A 17,838-nucleotide genomic window follows, 5' to 3' on the forward strand; every position below is an offset into this window, starting at 1 on the left:
TGCACCATCCCCTGCACTCCCCCCCGCTTTTGGCACGCGAGCCAAAAAAGGTTCGCCATCGCTGCCTTAGGCTGTTTGGATGTTGCTAGCATTGATTTTTAAGTTTCATTATTTTTCTATTCTTGTACAGTTATTCGAAAGAATACTGGTATTATGTAAATATCATCTAAAAATTGCTAATGGTTCACTGGGGGGGATGGGACAAAGTGTTTTGTCTACTTTCATTTCTTATTGATTTGGATTAATTCAACGTCATGTTGCGTTCAGGCTTCGCTCTCACCGTCTTTCAGCATATAATCCTTTGTTAATCAAACTTGGCAATTAAATGTACTTTTGAAAAGACAAAAATGCTCATTAATTTTCCCTCTTTAGGTGTTTTCAAAATGATCACCCACAATGGGCCTGATCAAAATCAGCCTGGCTTTCTTAGACACAAAAACCACACACAATTAAGAGTGCTTTTGAAACACTGTCAGAGAAATTAATGAATCAAGCAATGCAGTTAAGCCACTATTTTGTCTCTTTATCCAATTTGAAAATAAAGAAGAAGAAAAGTGGCTCGGAGATCAGATCCGTTGGCTAAATAATTTGTATGAATTGCTGAAACTGGTAAGAATCATAGCGTTAATATAATTAGAATCTTTAACCCACTCATTGGCTTTTGTCTGCTGTTACAAATAAGAAGAAAAAACTTTTTGATTTTTTTTTAATTCACTTAAAGCAAAAATAAAACAAAAAGGCAACATGACCTTTGTTTAATAACTGTAGGAGCAACCCTATTTGCAAAATACCTTCATTCTTACAAGAATAAAAACATCGTATTCAAAATTCACCCAAACCAATGTTTCTTGGACTTTTCAAGACTTTAGAACAGGGATGTCAAACTCAAGGCCCGGGAGACAGATCTGGCCTGTGGGGTGCTTAGATCAGGCAGGCGGGGCTGCCCTGGAAAAGTGAAGAACTGGCCCGCAGTGCCTCTACTGGCAAAAATAGAGCTGATGAGGGGCTGTGTGCATCTCTTCCAAGCTCCATTTTCACTGGAGGTTTTCAGGAGGCCATCATAGCCAAAACGGAGCTCATGAGGACTGCTGGTGGCACTCCCAAACTCTGTTTTCGTTGGCAAAAGGTTGCAGGAGGCTATCACAGCAGAAAACAGAGCTCAGGAGCCCATTTTTACTGGCAGAGTGCTCGGGCCGCCACAGGCCCGCCTGGCACAACTAATGTCAAGCTGGCCACGCCCCCCCAGGTCAAACACAACCCTGATGCAGCCCTCAATGAAATCAAGTTTGACACCCCTGCTATAGAATATGAAAGCTTATATAGATAGAGGCTATTATTGAAATATTTGATCATGTTTAAAACTAAAACAGCCATTATGTCCTTAATTTCATTTTAATGAGCATAGGTCTGGTGTAATCTAAAGCAGAGTTGTGTGAGAAGTGAAAAGGCAGGCCAGCTTGGAATCACTGATAAAGGGGAAGCTGCTGAAAGGAAAGTCTCCCTGAAACTTTGCAGTGTTTGTGTAGTAGTTCCGTAGTGAGTACATTAGTCTGGTGAGATTCCTGCCAATATCCCAGAAGGAACAAATATACTACTCTGATCAGCTCCTTGTGTCGTTTCTGGTTTCTTGCACCAACATTAGGATCATTTTTATTGGACTCTCCACGTGGGATGACATAACCCCCTTGTGACCTGCCTCACTGAGTATAACAGGTAATCCCACTTAGTCAGGTTTTCTTACCTGGAAAAAAGCACAAAACAAAAATCAGGTAGGATTACACTTGGTTGTTGTTTGAATGGGAAACTGCCAGCAGATGTACACAAGATGTTGACCAGACAGGAAAGTTGTCAGAGGTTTGGCAGCGTGACTATTATTATGAGATAACCCAGGAGTAAAACACAGCACACAGAGCCTTAATACAGTTAATAATGGTTTATATACAAATATATACAAACATACATGTGGAGATAAAAATTCCTTACCACTCATCTCGGACAAAAGGAGAGAAATGAAATACACAATGAGAGAGAAAAACAGCCTCTAATGACCACACACACACACACACACACACACACACACACTTGTGTGGACCTCCCCATACATCCCTGCGACCAATTCGCTCGCACAGAGAGGGACTTTTCCAGGTGCCGTCTACCAAACAGTGTCGGGGGGCGACGCCTAGGAGCAGAGCCTTCTCTGTGACGGGCCCAGCCCTGTGGAATGACCTCCCCCCTGATATCAGGACTACCTCTGACCTCCACTCCTTCCGTGCAAAGCTCAAGACCCACCTCTTCCAATTAGCTGGCCTGGCTCAACCATAGTTTTACCTTATCGCTCCTGACGGGTTTTTTAAATCTTGTAATTTAATTGAGGGTGTTTTAAATTATTAATTTTAAATTCTATTTTATATATTTGCTACCTCCTCCATGTATATGTATATGTGTACGTACGTGTATTGTTTATTTTTATCTGTATATGTATTGTTCATTTGTATATTTTATGTGTTTTTTATTGTACGCCGCCCCGAGTCCTTTAGGAGAGGGTGCGGCTAACAAATAAAAATTTATTATTATTATTATTAATTTAGAGTCTTAAAAGGATTATGCCATAGCTGCAATGAATCAGCCTCATTGCATCAGCCTGCCTAAAGTTGCATCAGCTTACAATTTACAGCTTACAACCTTTCATCAGCTGGCAGCTATTAAATCCTCAGTATCTTGACCAAAGCTATCCTATGCATTGTCTCAAAGGTGCTTTTTTTCAAGAGGCAACTGGACTTTCTGGTTTTTCTTTTTGAGACATTTCGCTTCTCATCCAAGAACTAAACTTACCTAGACATCTTCCAAAATTCTGCATTCTGTTCTGGATATTTCATACATTTCATTTTAAGATGATATTCATAAATCACCAGGCTAAACCGACTCTCAATGACTATGAGTAATGACCCTCTTGTGACTCTTCCCCTCCCCCTCAATCTTGAGGGATCCGGAAATTCAAGATGGCAGTGGTGAGTAAAGAATTGACACTCCAATCTGTTTTGCACATGCACATGCACCAGATATACCAATGGCAGAGCTTCTACTGTGTATATCAACATTTTCACCACCTCACTTACCATCATGTCCCTGCTTTGCTGCATGTAAAAAAATGAGGGAACAAATAACACTCTCTTTATTTTTAAAGGAAGAATTCTTTTGTCCAATGAAGTCTTCTGCATGTCATTTGCATATGGATTCTCTGTATTGCTCACCTTCCTGGGTACCAAAACCTTATTATGTAATTTAGTCTGAGAGACACAATCTTATAAGCAAATATTTATTTTGCTTCTCATAACCTTGACCGCTTCACTTCATTAATTTAATTCTCTAAGACGTGTGTACCCTTTCAAGTACTATCAAACTATTTCAATGTGAGAGTCCTTCAGTTACTTGATGATGGCAACCATCAAAGGTGCTTCAAATGCCACTTACTTGATCTCAATCACATCGCTTAGATGAATATCATCTTGATATTAAATATCCAGAACAGAATGCAGTATTTTGGGGGGATATTTGACTAAATCTGAAGTTCAACATGTGTTCAGTTTGAATTCTACCCTATCCCTATCCCGGATAATAAGCCCAATTGGACTTTTTAGCACATGCGCTAAAATAAGGCCTCCCTCGAAAATAAGCCCTCCCTGAAAACATTGCAACACAGCAGCAGCTATGAGGTGACCATGCTCGCCGCCTCCTCCACCTCAAAAATAATAAGACCTCCCCAAAAATTAGGCCAAGTGCTTATATTGGGGGTCAAAAGAAAATAAGACCCTGTCTTATTTTCAGGAAAACACGGTATATGACAATAAACCTGTGTTTATTGGCTGTGAAGCCAATGTACCGCAGAGTACAGTTAGCAAATAAATGCTGTAAACAATTAGATTCTTGATTATTGGCAGTTCACTCCATTCTACCAAGAACATACTGTATTTTTCAGACTATAAGATGCACCAGAGTATAAGACGCACCACGGTTTTGAAGAGGTAAATTTCAACAAAAAAAAAATGCACTCTGCAGGACTCCCAAACCCTCTGCATGCCTCATTATTTCTGAAAAATGAGTTATGTAGGGAGTTTGAGAGGCCTGCAAAGTGCTCCTGGAGGCCGGGGGCAGAAATGAGCAAAAATGGCCTATTTTGCATATGCTTTGGGAGGCTTGTAGAGTGATCCTGGGGGCTGGGGGGGGGGAAACGGTAAAAAAATGGCCCATTTTCCCCTTGTTTTTGCCCTTTTGCACCCTGGAAGCCTCCTAAAGTCTATGCACGTCCATTTTTGCTAAGGGGGCGGGGTTTTGGGAAGCCAAAAAATGCTGTATTCAGTATATAAGATGCACCCAGAATTTCACCCTCTTTTTTGGGGGGGAAAATCAGAACATCCGGATTCACCCACAGTTTTGTTCCCTACAGTATCAACCTTGTGAACTCCTTTTCCATTATGTATTCAAGGTGGACTGTGATTAATATTTACATGTATTTATATGTTAGGGCAGGGGTATCAAACTTGATTTCATTGAGGGGTGCATCTGGGTTGTGTTTGACCTCGGGGGGGGGGGGGCTGGGGGGGCATGACCAGGGTGAGTGTGGCCAGCTCATCATCACTCATGTCAGGGGCATCTTTGCTGGTCTGAGTTCTCTGACAGTCAAAATAGACTTCCAAGCTCCGTTTTCCGCTTCGGTGGTCTCCTGCAATCATCATCATAATCTTTTAATGACCCCATTATCCTTTGTGGGGTGGAGTCTGGGAAACTGTATGGAGCTGAGTATTTACTGGCCGGATGCCTTTCCTGTCACCAAAGCAGAGTTATATTCAGCAGATATATTCTCAACGTGCCCAGAGAGAGAAATATCTGCCTTTACCTAGGATTGAACTCACAGCCTCCTGATTGTGAGGTGAGAGCTCCCCCTTTAGGCCACCCACCACCCTAGCCTCCTTTTACTATATATTGACTTTATCGACCATACGGCATAAGTTTCTACCTCTGTGGATCTTTTTTTTACCTAGAGTTTTTTCTCATGCAACCTATTTTGCCAATGCAGTGAGCCTATTGTTAAAAATTTGTGTGTGAATGTATTTATGTCCAGTGAGAAGCAAACTCTATGCTGGAATGCAAACCTCTTGTTATTCAGGTAGCCTATTGTTAGGTTTATATAAATTATGACATTATATGGTGATTCTGATGAAATATCAGCTAAAAAAAGTTAGAGCTCCACTTTCTTTTTCCCCTTGGAGCTGTAATTCTGCCTTTCGGTTCTGCATGCATAAAAATAATTATGGCTAGGAAAAAAAATGTGCCCAAGGGACCCCCATTGTTTCTTGAATAAGCTGAACCTGCGGAGTCAGCTCTGGAAAAAACAGGAACATGGCTTTTTTATGAGTTTTGCTGAAGATCGGCAGTTTGGTATGCCCGTTTCTTCAGGTCAGGAATTTAGATTTCGTTAAATGTCATTTGTAGGTTACTTTTAAATTAGTTCTGTTTGTTTCATTGAATGTGTAATTCTCCTTCTCCCCCAAGTGGGTTGCAAAATGAATTTGTACTGTATAAATGCCGAATATGTGTGCCAGGAATAGAAGAAAATTCAATATTGAACTTATGCATACGGTAAAAAAAAAACCTAGTAGAACAGCAATGCCTCCATCTGCACAATTTGAGTAATTTCTTTCTTCAAAAAAGGTGTGGAGCATGCTTTTTGCAATGTTTTTACCATCGGCATTCAATTTGACAAAATAAATAAATTGCTTTCGAGGGTTTCGTTGCTCTGGCCTCAGGAGAAAACGGACCCTTGATAAAAGCTCTCTGGGTAGAGTGCCAAAAGATTGCACCATCTGATCTCAAACTGCTTCACTGAATTATTGTGGGAAAAAACTGGAAGGAAAGGGTATACACTATGTGTGACCACCCTGGGTTTGCAAATAGCAAATAGGGGTGGGCTTCAAAAATTTCAGCAACGAGTTCTCTGCCTGGTTGCTGGGTGGGCGTGGCCATGGTGGGAGTGGCCTAGTCGGCCTCCTACACCATGGCGGTATGTGTGTGTTTTCGCCTTCCCCAGGCTCCGGAGGCTTTCTTCAAGCCTCTGGGAGGGCAAAACCTGCCTCCCCTGGGGTCCTCCTTCCAGGAGGCCCGTTTTCTCCCTCCCCGAACCTCTGCACAGGCCCCTGAACTTATCTCACGTCCAAAGTGGGCCGGGTGGAGACTCCTGGTGAGGAGGGGCGGGAGGGGGGGTTGGGTGGGCAGGGCTAGCCAGGGGTGAGATTTGGAGGTTCTCCAAACTGGCCATAATGGGAACCTGGAAGAGCCTGTAGCAGCCCACCCCTGAATGTAAATGAATCATACAAATTTCTATAAGTAGATCCTGTGCTGGAATCTTAAGTCAGCACTAGACAATCTGTGTGTCCTGTTGGGGTCAACATTTCAGAGAAACTTGCTGAGAAACAGAATGACCACAAATTATTGGAAAGTGGGAGTGGCTTCCAACTTCCTGCTGTCTTCCCCAATGGTTTTTTTTTTTTTTTTGGTGGGAAGCTGGCAGGGAGTGTTTGATATTATGATCGTGTAACCATAACAGTGTGGGGGAATCCCAGTGTGGCGGTGCCAAAGTAGCCACAGCTTTGTTAAATTTCATTCCAACAGGAATAATCGATCCTGGATTTTGGGCACGTTCTTTAAGAAAGCCCATTTGTGAACTACATTGAGTCAAAAAGTATTGCCCGGTGATGCACCGTTTCGCCCAGTTAAAGGTTACAAACGTAACCAGGAGAATTTTATTAGTATAATGATTCCATTCACAACCTCTACTTTCCTACACAAATACATTCCGATGCACTTTGAAACTTGGCACCTGTATAGAATTTTGCAGTGGACTCTCTTAGAAGATAATAGCTATCAGACTAGCATTCTAAAACAGGAGTTTTCCATTTTTTCAGGTTCTACTTTGAGTCCTCCTCTCTTTATGCTATCCTTCTCCTGTGTAGTCTCCAGGGGTTTAGCAGTGCTTTCTCTATGGATAGATTTGTCCACAGGGTTACAAATTGTATATGCTATCAATTTATTACAATTATTTAGCTGCAAAAAACTCCTAAGCAATAACTTGAAGCCTAGAGAGAAACCCCCCTCTTTTAAAACAGCATAGATTGCATAGGAATTTCAATATAGGTTATAAAAACGAAATTTGTGGAATTAAAAAAAAGTCACAATCGTTATATTAGAATTGGCAGATGTACGACTGGGGAAATCTTGTGTCAGTCAGTGAAGGCGCTTCGTGACAATATTGTTTGGTACTCTGCATTAATTCAAACCCCAAGCTAGCTGTGCAGCTGCTTGGAAAGTATGCTATCTCAGCCTAATTTATCTCTTAAGATTGTATTTTTTATGGGACTATTAAAAAGAGGCAAAGCAGTGTACACAGATAAATGCCATAAAAAGGAGTAATCACCATGGCAAACCAGAATATGAAAAGCTCTAACACAGTGATTCCCAAAGTGTGCGCCGCGGCTCCCTGGGGAGCCGCGCTATTGTCATAAGGGCGCCGCGAAGCCGGGCGCCCGCTTCCCTCCCTCCTCTCGGGCTTTGGAGGGAAGCTTCTGCAAAAGCCCGGGCATGACAAGTCTCCCAGGCTGAAATTTGCCGAGCTGTACGCGCGCGCCTGTTTTCCACGGTGTGGAGCAGCGGCGAGATTCTGGGCGGCAAGCGATGATTCCGGGGGGCATCAGTGGGGGGGGGCAGGGTCCCCCTCGCGTTCCTCATCTTCCCGGATGGCCCCTGGAATCATCGCTCGCCGCGCAGAATCTCGCCGCTGCTCCACGCCGTGGAAAACAGGCGCGTGCGCACAGCTCGGCAAATTAAAGCCTGGGAGACTTGTTGCCACTCGCCTTTGCAGAAGCTTCCCTCCGAAGCATTCCGAGGGAGGGCTGTAAACTTCCCTCCGAAGTCTTGGGAAGTTCTGAGGAGCCCCTCAAGGCAAAACACCGCTGCCAGGTAGCTAAAAGTACGTCTCTGATTCGTCTCTGTCAGTCTCTCTCTGATTCCCTCTCTCACTCCCTCTCTCTGTTCCTCTCTCTGTCTGTCTGTCTCACTCACACACACACACACACACACACTGTGGTGACCACAGTGTGTGTGTGTGTGTGTGAGTGAGACAGACAGACAGAGAGAGGAACAGAGAGAGGGAGTGAGGGAGGGAATCAGAGAGAGACTGACAGACAGACAGACACACACACACCCACACACAGAGGGGGAGGGAGGGAGAGAAAGATAGACAGACAGAGAGAGAGACACACACAGAGTGAGTGATTAAGTGAATGAGTGAGAGACAGACACACCCACATACACAGAGTGACAGAGAGAGAGGAAGGGAGGGGAGAGAGACAGAGGGAGACACACACACACACACACACACACACACAGACAGAGAGGGGGAGGGAGGGAGAGAAAGATAGACAGAGAGACACACACAGAGTGAGTGATTAAGTGAATGAGTGAGAGACAGACACACCCACACACACAGAGTGACAGAGATGGGGGAAGGAGGAGAGAGAGACAGAGATACAGAGAGAGAGAGAGAGAGAGACAGATAGACACCCAGAGAAAATGACAGAGGGAGACAGAGAGGGAGGGAGGGAGAGAGAGACAAAGAGCGAGAGAGAGAGAGAGAGAGAAAGAAAAAGAAAAAAAGAAAGAAAGTGGGAGAGAGAGATGAAAGAAAGAAAGAAAAACAACATATGACCACAACTGAGCCCAAAATTTTGGTTGCTAAGCAAGAGCGGCTCTCCAAATAAATTTCAATCGTGGTTTTGGCGAGATTTGGCTCAGTTGAAAAAAAAGGTTGCCCACCACTGGGCTAGTGTGGTGGTTAAGTTACTTTTCAAAAGCTATTTTTCTGATCCAAGATTTGAGAAGTTGTGCAGCGAACAACAAGCCCATCCATCCCATTAATAATTTTAAATCATTAAACGATGTTCAATAAATTGTGAATTTAAAGCTCGTGTTTAATTTATTTTTCAATTAACCTAACCTTAACGAACTAAAAAGTAGACTTCCAAATCCTTAAAAAGTCAAAAATTAAAAAAAATCGGATGTACCTATTAAGGGAGCCGCGGAAAAAATCCGAAGTGTTATGGGAGCCGCAAACCGAAAAAGATTGGGAACCTCTGCTCTAACATAATGTTAATTTCTTCAGTGGGAAATAAAGAGATTTCAGAACTTAGCAAGGTAATTCTGTTTTTTTCAGCAGTGATTTTGGATCAATTCTATTTATGGCTTCTTAAGGAGCAGGTTTTCACAGCTACTAAGCCAGACAATGCTTAAACATCACCTCAGTCTTGCATTACGACTGTCCATTGCTTGATAACTTGGCTCTTATAGTGGTCTCTGTAAACCTCACATGGGGAAAGTTTATTGAACATTGATGACTTGGAGAACAGGAACAAGATTTCTGAATGGAGGACGCTTAACCAGTGGAACAGCTTGCCTCCAGAAATCTTGGGCACTCCATCAGTGGATGCTTTTAAGAAGACAGTCACTTATCTGAAATAGCATACCGTGTTTTGACCCCCGAAATAAGTGCTTGGCCTTATTATTTTTGAGTACAGGAGGCGGCGAGCATGGTAACCTCATGGCTGCTGCTGTGTTGCAATATTAATACTAATTTTCAGGGGAGGGCTTATTTTAGCACATGTGCTCAAAAGCTCGATTGGTCTTATTATCCAGGGAGGGCTTATTTTGGGGGAAACAGGTAGGTTCTCCTGCTTGAGCAGGGGGCTAGACTAGAAGACTTCCAAGGTTCCTTCCAGCTCATTCATTCTCTTGTATTCTAAGAGGTTCACTTTTGCTTGGTAGAAACACACGGTGCATACTGATTTAAGGTTTACACTATCAAATCTGGAGTGGAATTGGGTTCCTAATCCATATTCTTTGAAAACACCAAAGTTTGTTTACATTTAGATGTAATGGATTTATCACAATTTTCACTGTCCGACTGCACAATCAGAGCAAGTAAACACAAGGTGGGAGTGTCCTGTAAAAAACTAATTTCCATTCAAATGTGTATTAGGTAGACTGCATTGCAAGATTAATCTGAAGACAAACAGGATAATTTCCTTATTCAGACAAATACATAAGACCATGAGAATTTCTAACTGGAAATGAACTTGGCAAGGTTGAAATAAGAGATCACTGAAGGAGAGTAAATATTTGGTAAAGTGAATAGCTTTATTAGAAGGGATAGAGGAGATTTTGATTGACTGTGTGGGAATACTTGTGTCACAGGACACTCTGAAGTGGATGAAAACAAGTAAGTTGAGCAAGGACAATTCTTCATTCTCCATCCCGTGAATAGTGTAGCAGCAGGTCCAATACGCAAGCAGCAGAGATAAGAAGGACATTCTAGATCAGGAGTGGCAAACTCAAGGCCCAGGGGCCAGATTTGGCCCATGGGGTGCTTAGTTCTGGCCCATGGGGCTGGCCTGGAAACAGCAAAGGATTGGTCCTCAGTGCCTCTGCCAATGAAAATGGAACTCGGGTGTGCTGCCCTTGGCCTTCCCTAGCTCAGTTTTTGCTGGCAGAGGGTTGCAAGAGGCCATCGCTGCTGAAAACGGAGCTCAGAAGCCTGTTTTCTCTGGCAGAGCATTCGGGCCACCACAGGCGCCCTCGACAGAAATGACAGTGAGCTGGCCACGCCCACTCCGCCCAGCTGAGGTCAAACGGAACCCTGATGCGGCCCTCAATGAAATCAAGTTTGACACTGCTGCTTAATATTATTGTAAAAATAAATGTATAAAGACATTTACAGGGTATCTCCCCCCTCCCTCTGTGTGTGTGTGTGTGTTTGTGTGTGTTTCAATTCTTGTCCATCTTAAATCATCAATTAAATCAATTCAGAGTGAAATTCAATGTGGAAATTTAATGAGTTTGACACTCCTCTTGTAGATATACAGAGGGATGGTTGATAAAAGCATGGCATAAATCTTGTATATGGAATAAATATTGGTAATTAAAGCACCTGATTCCAAGGATATTGTAGATACTGGTCTATAATATATGTCTTCGAATAAGCCTTGCTTAGCGACTGCCTTAGATAGTGAACCTTCCCAGGTATGTTGGTGATGCAAAAGTACCTTTATGACCAATCCTCACTTTTATGACCTCCAAAGGTCTTTAAGTAGCAATAGCACTTACTTCTATAGTACCCCATAGTGCTTTATGTCACTCTTGGAGCGGTTTACAGTATCAGCATATTGCCTTCAAACTGGGATCTCATTTTACGACCTCGGAAGGATGGGTCAACCTTGCGTCTCTTCAGGATCGAACTCCAGACTGTGGGCAGAGTTTGCCTGCAATGTTGCATTCTAACCACAGCGCCACCAGGGAAAGCTGAAATAAGATCATAAACAGAGTTGTGGCTTTACTTGGTGACTGCTTTGTTTGGTGACTGGTCCCAATCGCGGTCACTAAACAAAGGCTGCCTATATCCTGAGAAGATATGCCTTCAGTTCCATTTTGCAGGTTCTGGTGACCCTAGCATTAAACATAGTTTCAGGAATTTGGTTTCAGTTCCACTGTCAACCCTGAAGCTGACCTGGCTGTGGCTGTTTTCTTTTCTGTAGCTTTTTCTATGGAGAATTTTCTTCATGTGGCTTCAGGATTGACACAGCCTGGAGCTGAGCAGGGTGTAGAGATAACTGGGGTTTCGTAGCCAAAACAAAATAGTTCTCTTTTGAACAATAAATAGACATACCAACAACTGGCTGGCCAGAGGAGAAAAGTAACCAGGAAACCAGATTGGGCAATGCGACTTATTGTTTGGGAGAGCAGGAAACGTTCACTTTTTAATGAGGTGGAAAACGCGGCAACTCTCAGAGTTGGTTTTCCACCAGCCTGTGCTAAGATGATATCTCCAAATAAAGCTGTTCTTCGACGAATCAACCTCAGAGTTCTGTTTGCAATAGGTGTATTATTTGGAACCCTGACATCCACATTATTTCAGAAGTGTGAGGCATTCACGGTAATACATAGAGAATTTGGTTGCATTGGCTGGAGGCGGGGCTGACGTGACGATACGACGTGCGATCTTGGAGCTTCAAGATCACCGTCGATATCTCTGCCACTGGACGGTCCTTTTGGACCGAAACCTTCCCGTAGAGACAGTGATAGAGAAGAGCACATCCTGCTGAACTCAGGGACATCGCAAAATCCCTGATTGATCCAGGAGAAGCTCTTTTTTCCAGCCACAGAGAAGCAGCCATTGAAGCTGCTGAAGTTGGGACAGCTCCAGAATAGAAGGAAAGCGGGAGAGAAAGTATGTCGAATTGGTGAGATAAATTTTATTATTAGAGAAGAGAACACCCAAAAAGATCAAAAGTAAAATTAAAATTGAAGGCAGAAGAGAGTAAGCGGTGAGATTAAGCCTGAATCAAACTTAGTGAGAATTTGGTTGCATTGTGGGGTTTTTTCCCCCCGCATGTTGATTCTGAATGTCATTTCTATAGGCAGGAAATTGAAATGTGTCTATGAATTTGTGGGTCTTTTTGTAACATTATCTATCTATCTATCTATATATATCTATATCTATATATCTATATATCTATATATATCTATATATATCTATATATATCTATATATATCTATATATATCTATATATATCTATATATATCTATATATATCTATATATATCTATATCTATATCTATATCTATATCTATATCTATATCTATATCTATCTATCTATCTATCTATCTATCTATCTATCTATCTATCTATCTATCTATCTATCTATCTATCTAATCTATATATCTATATCTATATCTATATATCTATATCTATATCTATATATCTATATCTATATATCTATATCTATATCTATATCTATATCTATATCTATATCTATCTATCTATCTATCTATCTATCTATCTATCTATCTATCTATCTATCTATCTATATATATATATATATATTCTATTATTTTTAAATTTATTAATGTACTTATGTTCCAACATAACTCTGGAGCACCTCTAGCAATTTCAGCCAAACTTGGTACACAGATGACTTACCCTCTGGAAAAAAAATACTGGGGGGGGAGGGGTAAGACACCCCTGGGGTGTGTGTCTGTGTGTTCCAGCATAACTCTGGAACCCCTGGCCTGTTAAGGAGAGCGAGTGGGGCTTCTAGAGCGGCAATTGTTTGTGATGTCAGTTCCTTCGCAGCTTCCTCTGGAAAGCCAGCTGTGATGTTCGCCCTCCAGTGGACCAATGGGGAAGCACCTGATGGATTTGGGGCAAAGTGCCAGGATCGTAGACAGGGCTGGAAAGAGGAGCATATGGGAGGAGGAAGGGAGAGTGCAGGGATGATGGGCATGGGAGTAGGAGGAAGAAAGGCCCCTCTCAATAGCTCCCTGACAGACAAATGCTTCGAGTTGATAAATACCCAGGCAACGCTGAGTTATCAGCTAGTAATCAATAATAATGTCTCTTTTTTCATCCAAACAGGTTTTATTATTGGCTGGGCCTAGCCAAGCACAACAGGGTCCTGATGGGTGACTCGACATCGAGGCGGTCAATCATTGTCTCTCGTTTGCCAATATTCCGGAGAAGTATTAACCGAAGGCATGATTCCCTCCCATCGTCACCAACTTCCAACAGTACCGTTGGTGTTCACAGTTCTTCTCCCTCCAGCACCAATTCTAGTTCAGGTAGCACAGGCAAACGAAGGAGTCTCTTCCGGACACCATCCATTAGCTTCCATCACAGAAAGGGGAGTGATCAGAAGACGGAGTCCTCCTGCCAAAATGCGGGCGTTTTGAATGGTGCCCAGTCAGGCCACAACACTTTGCAAAAGCTCGGTTTGGAGGAACATGCCAAGAACAGAAGCAGACATTCCGTGAGTTTTGGAAGTTCTCGAAGTAAAAAGATCACACGGTCCTTGACGGAGGACTTTGAAAAGGGGAGGGAGCCCTCCACCAACAAGAACGTTTTCATCAACTGCATAAGTTCTGGGAAGAACGAAAGCGATGACTCTGGCTTTGCAGAGGCCCAAAGCAAGCCGTCTGTTAAACATTCCTCAAGGAAGCTTCTCCCCAAGTCATTCTCAACACACTACAGATTCTCAAAGCTGGCCCCTCAGAGTCAATCGGTTTCCTCTGTTCAACCCTCTTCTTGTTTGCTGGAGATTAAATCCAACATTGAACCCGATCCCACGTCTGCAAAGTCTTCTCCTTCGGAATGTATAGGCAGCTCTTTGCTTTCCGCCGATCTGACAACCGTACAGACGCCATCAGAGTTTCTAGCCTTGACGGAGGACTCTGTTTCAGAGGTCGACGGGCTGCCTGCATGTGGAAACTTGCACCCAGAAACCTTGGCCCACAATGTATCTACCTCTCAAACCTTTGCTGCTTCTCCTCTTTCAAGGAAAACAAACCTTACAGAGAGTATTTCCCCTTGTGCGGAAACTTACAGGGCTAGAAATGTATTGCTCGCTGAATCCAGCGCTTTCTCCGAAATCCTTGATTCGAATCGAAAGCATACAAAAGTATTATTGCCGGAGCTCTTTGCTAAACAGACCAGCCATCTAGAAGATGTAAACTCAGGAGCTAAAGCACAATTAAAAACCTTTGTCTTAAACCAAGGAGAAGTAGTTGAAAGTTCTCCAAAAGCACAGAGATTGCAGAGGGACCAACAAAAAGGAAGAGTAACGGAACATGTCAGAGAAGTCTTTCTGGGCATTGAATCTAAGACCACGCCTTTGTCTTCTGAACCTCAGTCCTTTCAAACACAGCAGGCCAATGACATAAACCATGCCAAGGGTATGTATTGTTCAACCATTGCTGCCTTCTTAAAAAATGTTCATTCATACAAATGTGTTTCCTTCCAATTACTGTATGCACGAATAATATTTAGATAGCATCATTTATGCTTGGCATGGCATGAAGATGAGGCTTTTTGGCCTCTCTAGGTTACTAGTGAGAGGTCTTATAATTGAATGATCAGTGATACTTTCCAAATTATTTGGGTTTACAAAGGCTTTTTAAAAATATGCAGGTAGTCCTCAACTTACAACAGCTCATTTAGCAACTGTTCAAAGTTACAACAGCACTGGAAAAAGTGACCAATGACCATTTTTCTGCACTTACAACTGTTGCAGCAGCCCCATGGTTATGTGCCATCTAGTTGTTTTTAGCTCCTGTTGACCACATAAACCGATTTTCTCCATGACAGTGTCTCCCCTCCTTCTTCTTTCAAGCCTCCCAATGATGCGCTCATTGCCACTGTAACCAAGTTCATCTACCTTGCTGCTCTTCATCCTCTTCATCTTCTCCCTCACCTTTCCCAGCATTAGAGCCTTTTCCACAGCGGTAGATCTTCATGTAATACAGGGGTGTCAAACTCAAATTTCATTGAGGGCTGCATCAGGCTTGTGGTTGATCTTGGGGGGCGGCATAGCCACGGTGGGCATGACCAGATCAACATCGCTAATGGCCTGGGGGGGGGATGCCTGTGCGCATAGGAGGCAGCAAGCATAAGGGCTGGCATCCTGGGAGAAAGGAAGGGTTCATAATGTAGTCCCTAGGGACACCAGGTCTTGTGCGCGCTCACCACCTCCTGTGCGCATGCCAAGGGGGCACGGCCGAGGTGGTGCTGTGAATCTAAGGCTGGCTGTGGTCTGGCCCAGATGGATGCCACTAGGTTGCAGATCAGCACCGGGGTGGTCTGGCTCCTGTTTCCAGGGCAGTATTGCGGGCTGGATATAACCAACGTGTTGGTCAGAACTGGCTCACAGGCCTTGAGTTTGACACCCCTGATGTACTATGTCTGACATAGAATAATTTGAACCTGGTCATTTGTACCTTGGGTGAAAACTCTGGGTTGATTTATTCAATGATCCATTGGTTTGTTTTCTTGGCTGTCTAATGTATGGGCCAGGATTTTCCAATAATTACTGTATTTTTCAGAGTATAAGATGCACCTTTTCCCCCCCAAAAGAGGGTGAAAATCTGGGTGCGTCTTATACACTGATTACAGCATTTTTGGCTACCGAAACCCCGCCCCCTTCACAAAAATGGCCATGCATAGCCTTTAGGAGGCTTCCAGAGTGCTCCTGTGGGCTGAGGAGGGTAAAAATGAGCAAAAAACAGGCAATTTTTGCTCATTTTTGCCCCCCCCCAGTCCCCAGGAACACTCTACAAACCTCCCAAAGCTCTGCATGCCCCCCACTATTTTTGCAAAAAAGAGGCATGCAGAAGGTTTGGGAGGCTTGCAGAGTGCAAAAACTTTTTAAAAATATTTACCTGTTCAAAATCATCTTATATTATCTTATGCGTCTTATATTCCGGTGCGTCTTATCATCTGAAAAATGCGGTAGGTGAGAAATCCATATCAAGGTTTCACTGGCTGTAGCTCAATTTCTGAGTAATGCACCTTTGATTAAAAGAAACATTTCTGAACGACGCTTGCAGCACTGATGACGATTGTAAATAAGCCTCTATATCTTACTTCACAGTGAGTCTTCCTAGTAGTTTTAGTCCATTTCGAGAAGGAAGATTCATAGAAAAGCGTTTAAGGTCCTCCTCGGAAGGCACTGCTGGGAACAGCCGGATGATCCTAAAGCCAAAGGATGGAAACACAGAAGACATAACTTGTTTAAGAAAACAGCGAACGAGTTCCTCATCATCTAAAATGAATAGCTTGGTAAGTTTGCACAGCCTCGGGTGACTCGTTGCTTCTTTCCTTCTTGTCCTTGATGAGTAATCAAAATCTGGTAGCGTAAATGGAAATTTTGGCGATGTGTTGGTTGTCAGATTTTCTGAGCCTGCATTGTATGTTCTTTATGTAGAAAATTGTTGCATGACTGTGGGCAATTGGGCAGTTACAATCCCAGTTACAAGTTTCTGGATCTATGTTACAGGAAAACTTTATCTGTAGAAAATGTCCATGTTTAGTCTGGAGTCCCTCTAGTTTAGAAAATAATTGACTTGGACCTTTGATAGCTGGTGGAATGGATTATATGGGTGATGGAGATACATAAAATTCACAGTGTCATAACAATGTTCTCTTGGGATGTCTCTGACTCCATTGGGAGCATAGTTTTATATAACAAATCAGGCTGAGAGAATTAAAAACTTCCAGATGATGCTTGAGGCACTGATAAATGTAAATGGCTTTTATCACACTCACAACTTTCTTTGACGTTCTCCCTCTTAGAGAAAAAATTAGAGGCTACTTATCTTGTTAAATAGAAGGAGATTCCGATGGAGAAATTCCCTTTTATATAACTGTTTCCTACAACAGAATTTAAGGAGCAAAGCTTAGTGATTCTGGTAGAATTTCAAAACTAATGTATATAAAAGCGTACAATCCTTTGCAATTATGAATACTATATAATCCAATTTCCCTAGCTGGAGGTCCATCTATTGCAGTGACGGCTAACTTTTTTGTAAAGGTGTGCTAAAATTGCATGCACATGTACGCATTCCCCCCCCCCCCCGGCGTGGGAGGAATTTTCACCCTTCCCAGACTTTGGAGGATTTCCTGAAGCTGGGGAGGATGAAAAATGGCCCAATTTGGGAACGAACTCTCTCAACAGAGAGGAATCCCTTCCCCTCTGTTGAGAGAGGGCTGTTCAGTTTTGACATACATGGCCTCTTTAGCCTCTCAGAGAAAAACCAGAAAGTCCAGTTGCGTCTTGAAAAAAAGCATCTTTTGGACAAAAAACCATGAGTAAGGAAAGTCTTCGTGGTATTCAATCATTGTCCTGAAGAGGGCAGTGTTGCTTTTTAAATACATATATTTTACAGCACCAAAGGTAAATAACTAAGT

The 17,838-nt window shown here is 42.8% G+C and overlaps 1 protein-coding gene across 4 annotated transcripts in view; it reads left to right on the forward strand.

The window, feature by feature from the left end:
• Positions 1 to 17,838, forward strand: part of CCSER1 (coiled-coil serine rich protein 1) — an 814,997-nt gene that overhangs the window by 131,327 nt on the left and 665,832 nt on the right. For all 4 annotated transcript variants that reach the window (XM_081959555.1, XM_081959558.1, XM_081959556.1 and 1 more), the window contains exons 2-3: positions 13,516 to 14,828; positions 16,523 to 16,710. In XM_081959555.1, coding sequence (XP_081815681.1) covers positions 13,559 to 14,828; positions 16,523 to 16,710 — 1,458 coding nt within the window. In that variant the 5' untranslated portion in view covers positions 13,516 to 13,558. The remainder of the gene's footprint in view (positions 1 to 13,515; positions 14,829 to 16,522; positions 16,711 to 17,838) is intronic.

This window comes from Natrix helvetica (assembly GCF_964273705.1).
Source record: "Natrix helvetica genome assembly, chromosome: 7".
NCBI lineage: Eukaryota > Metazoa > Chordata > Lepidosauria > Squamata > Natricidae > Natrix > Natrix helvetica.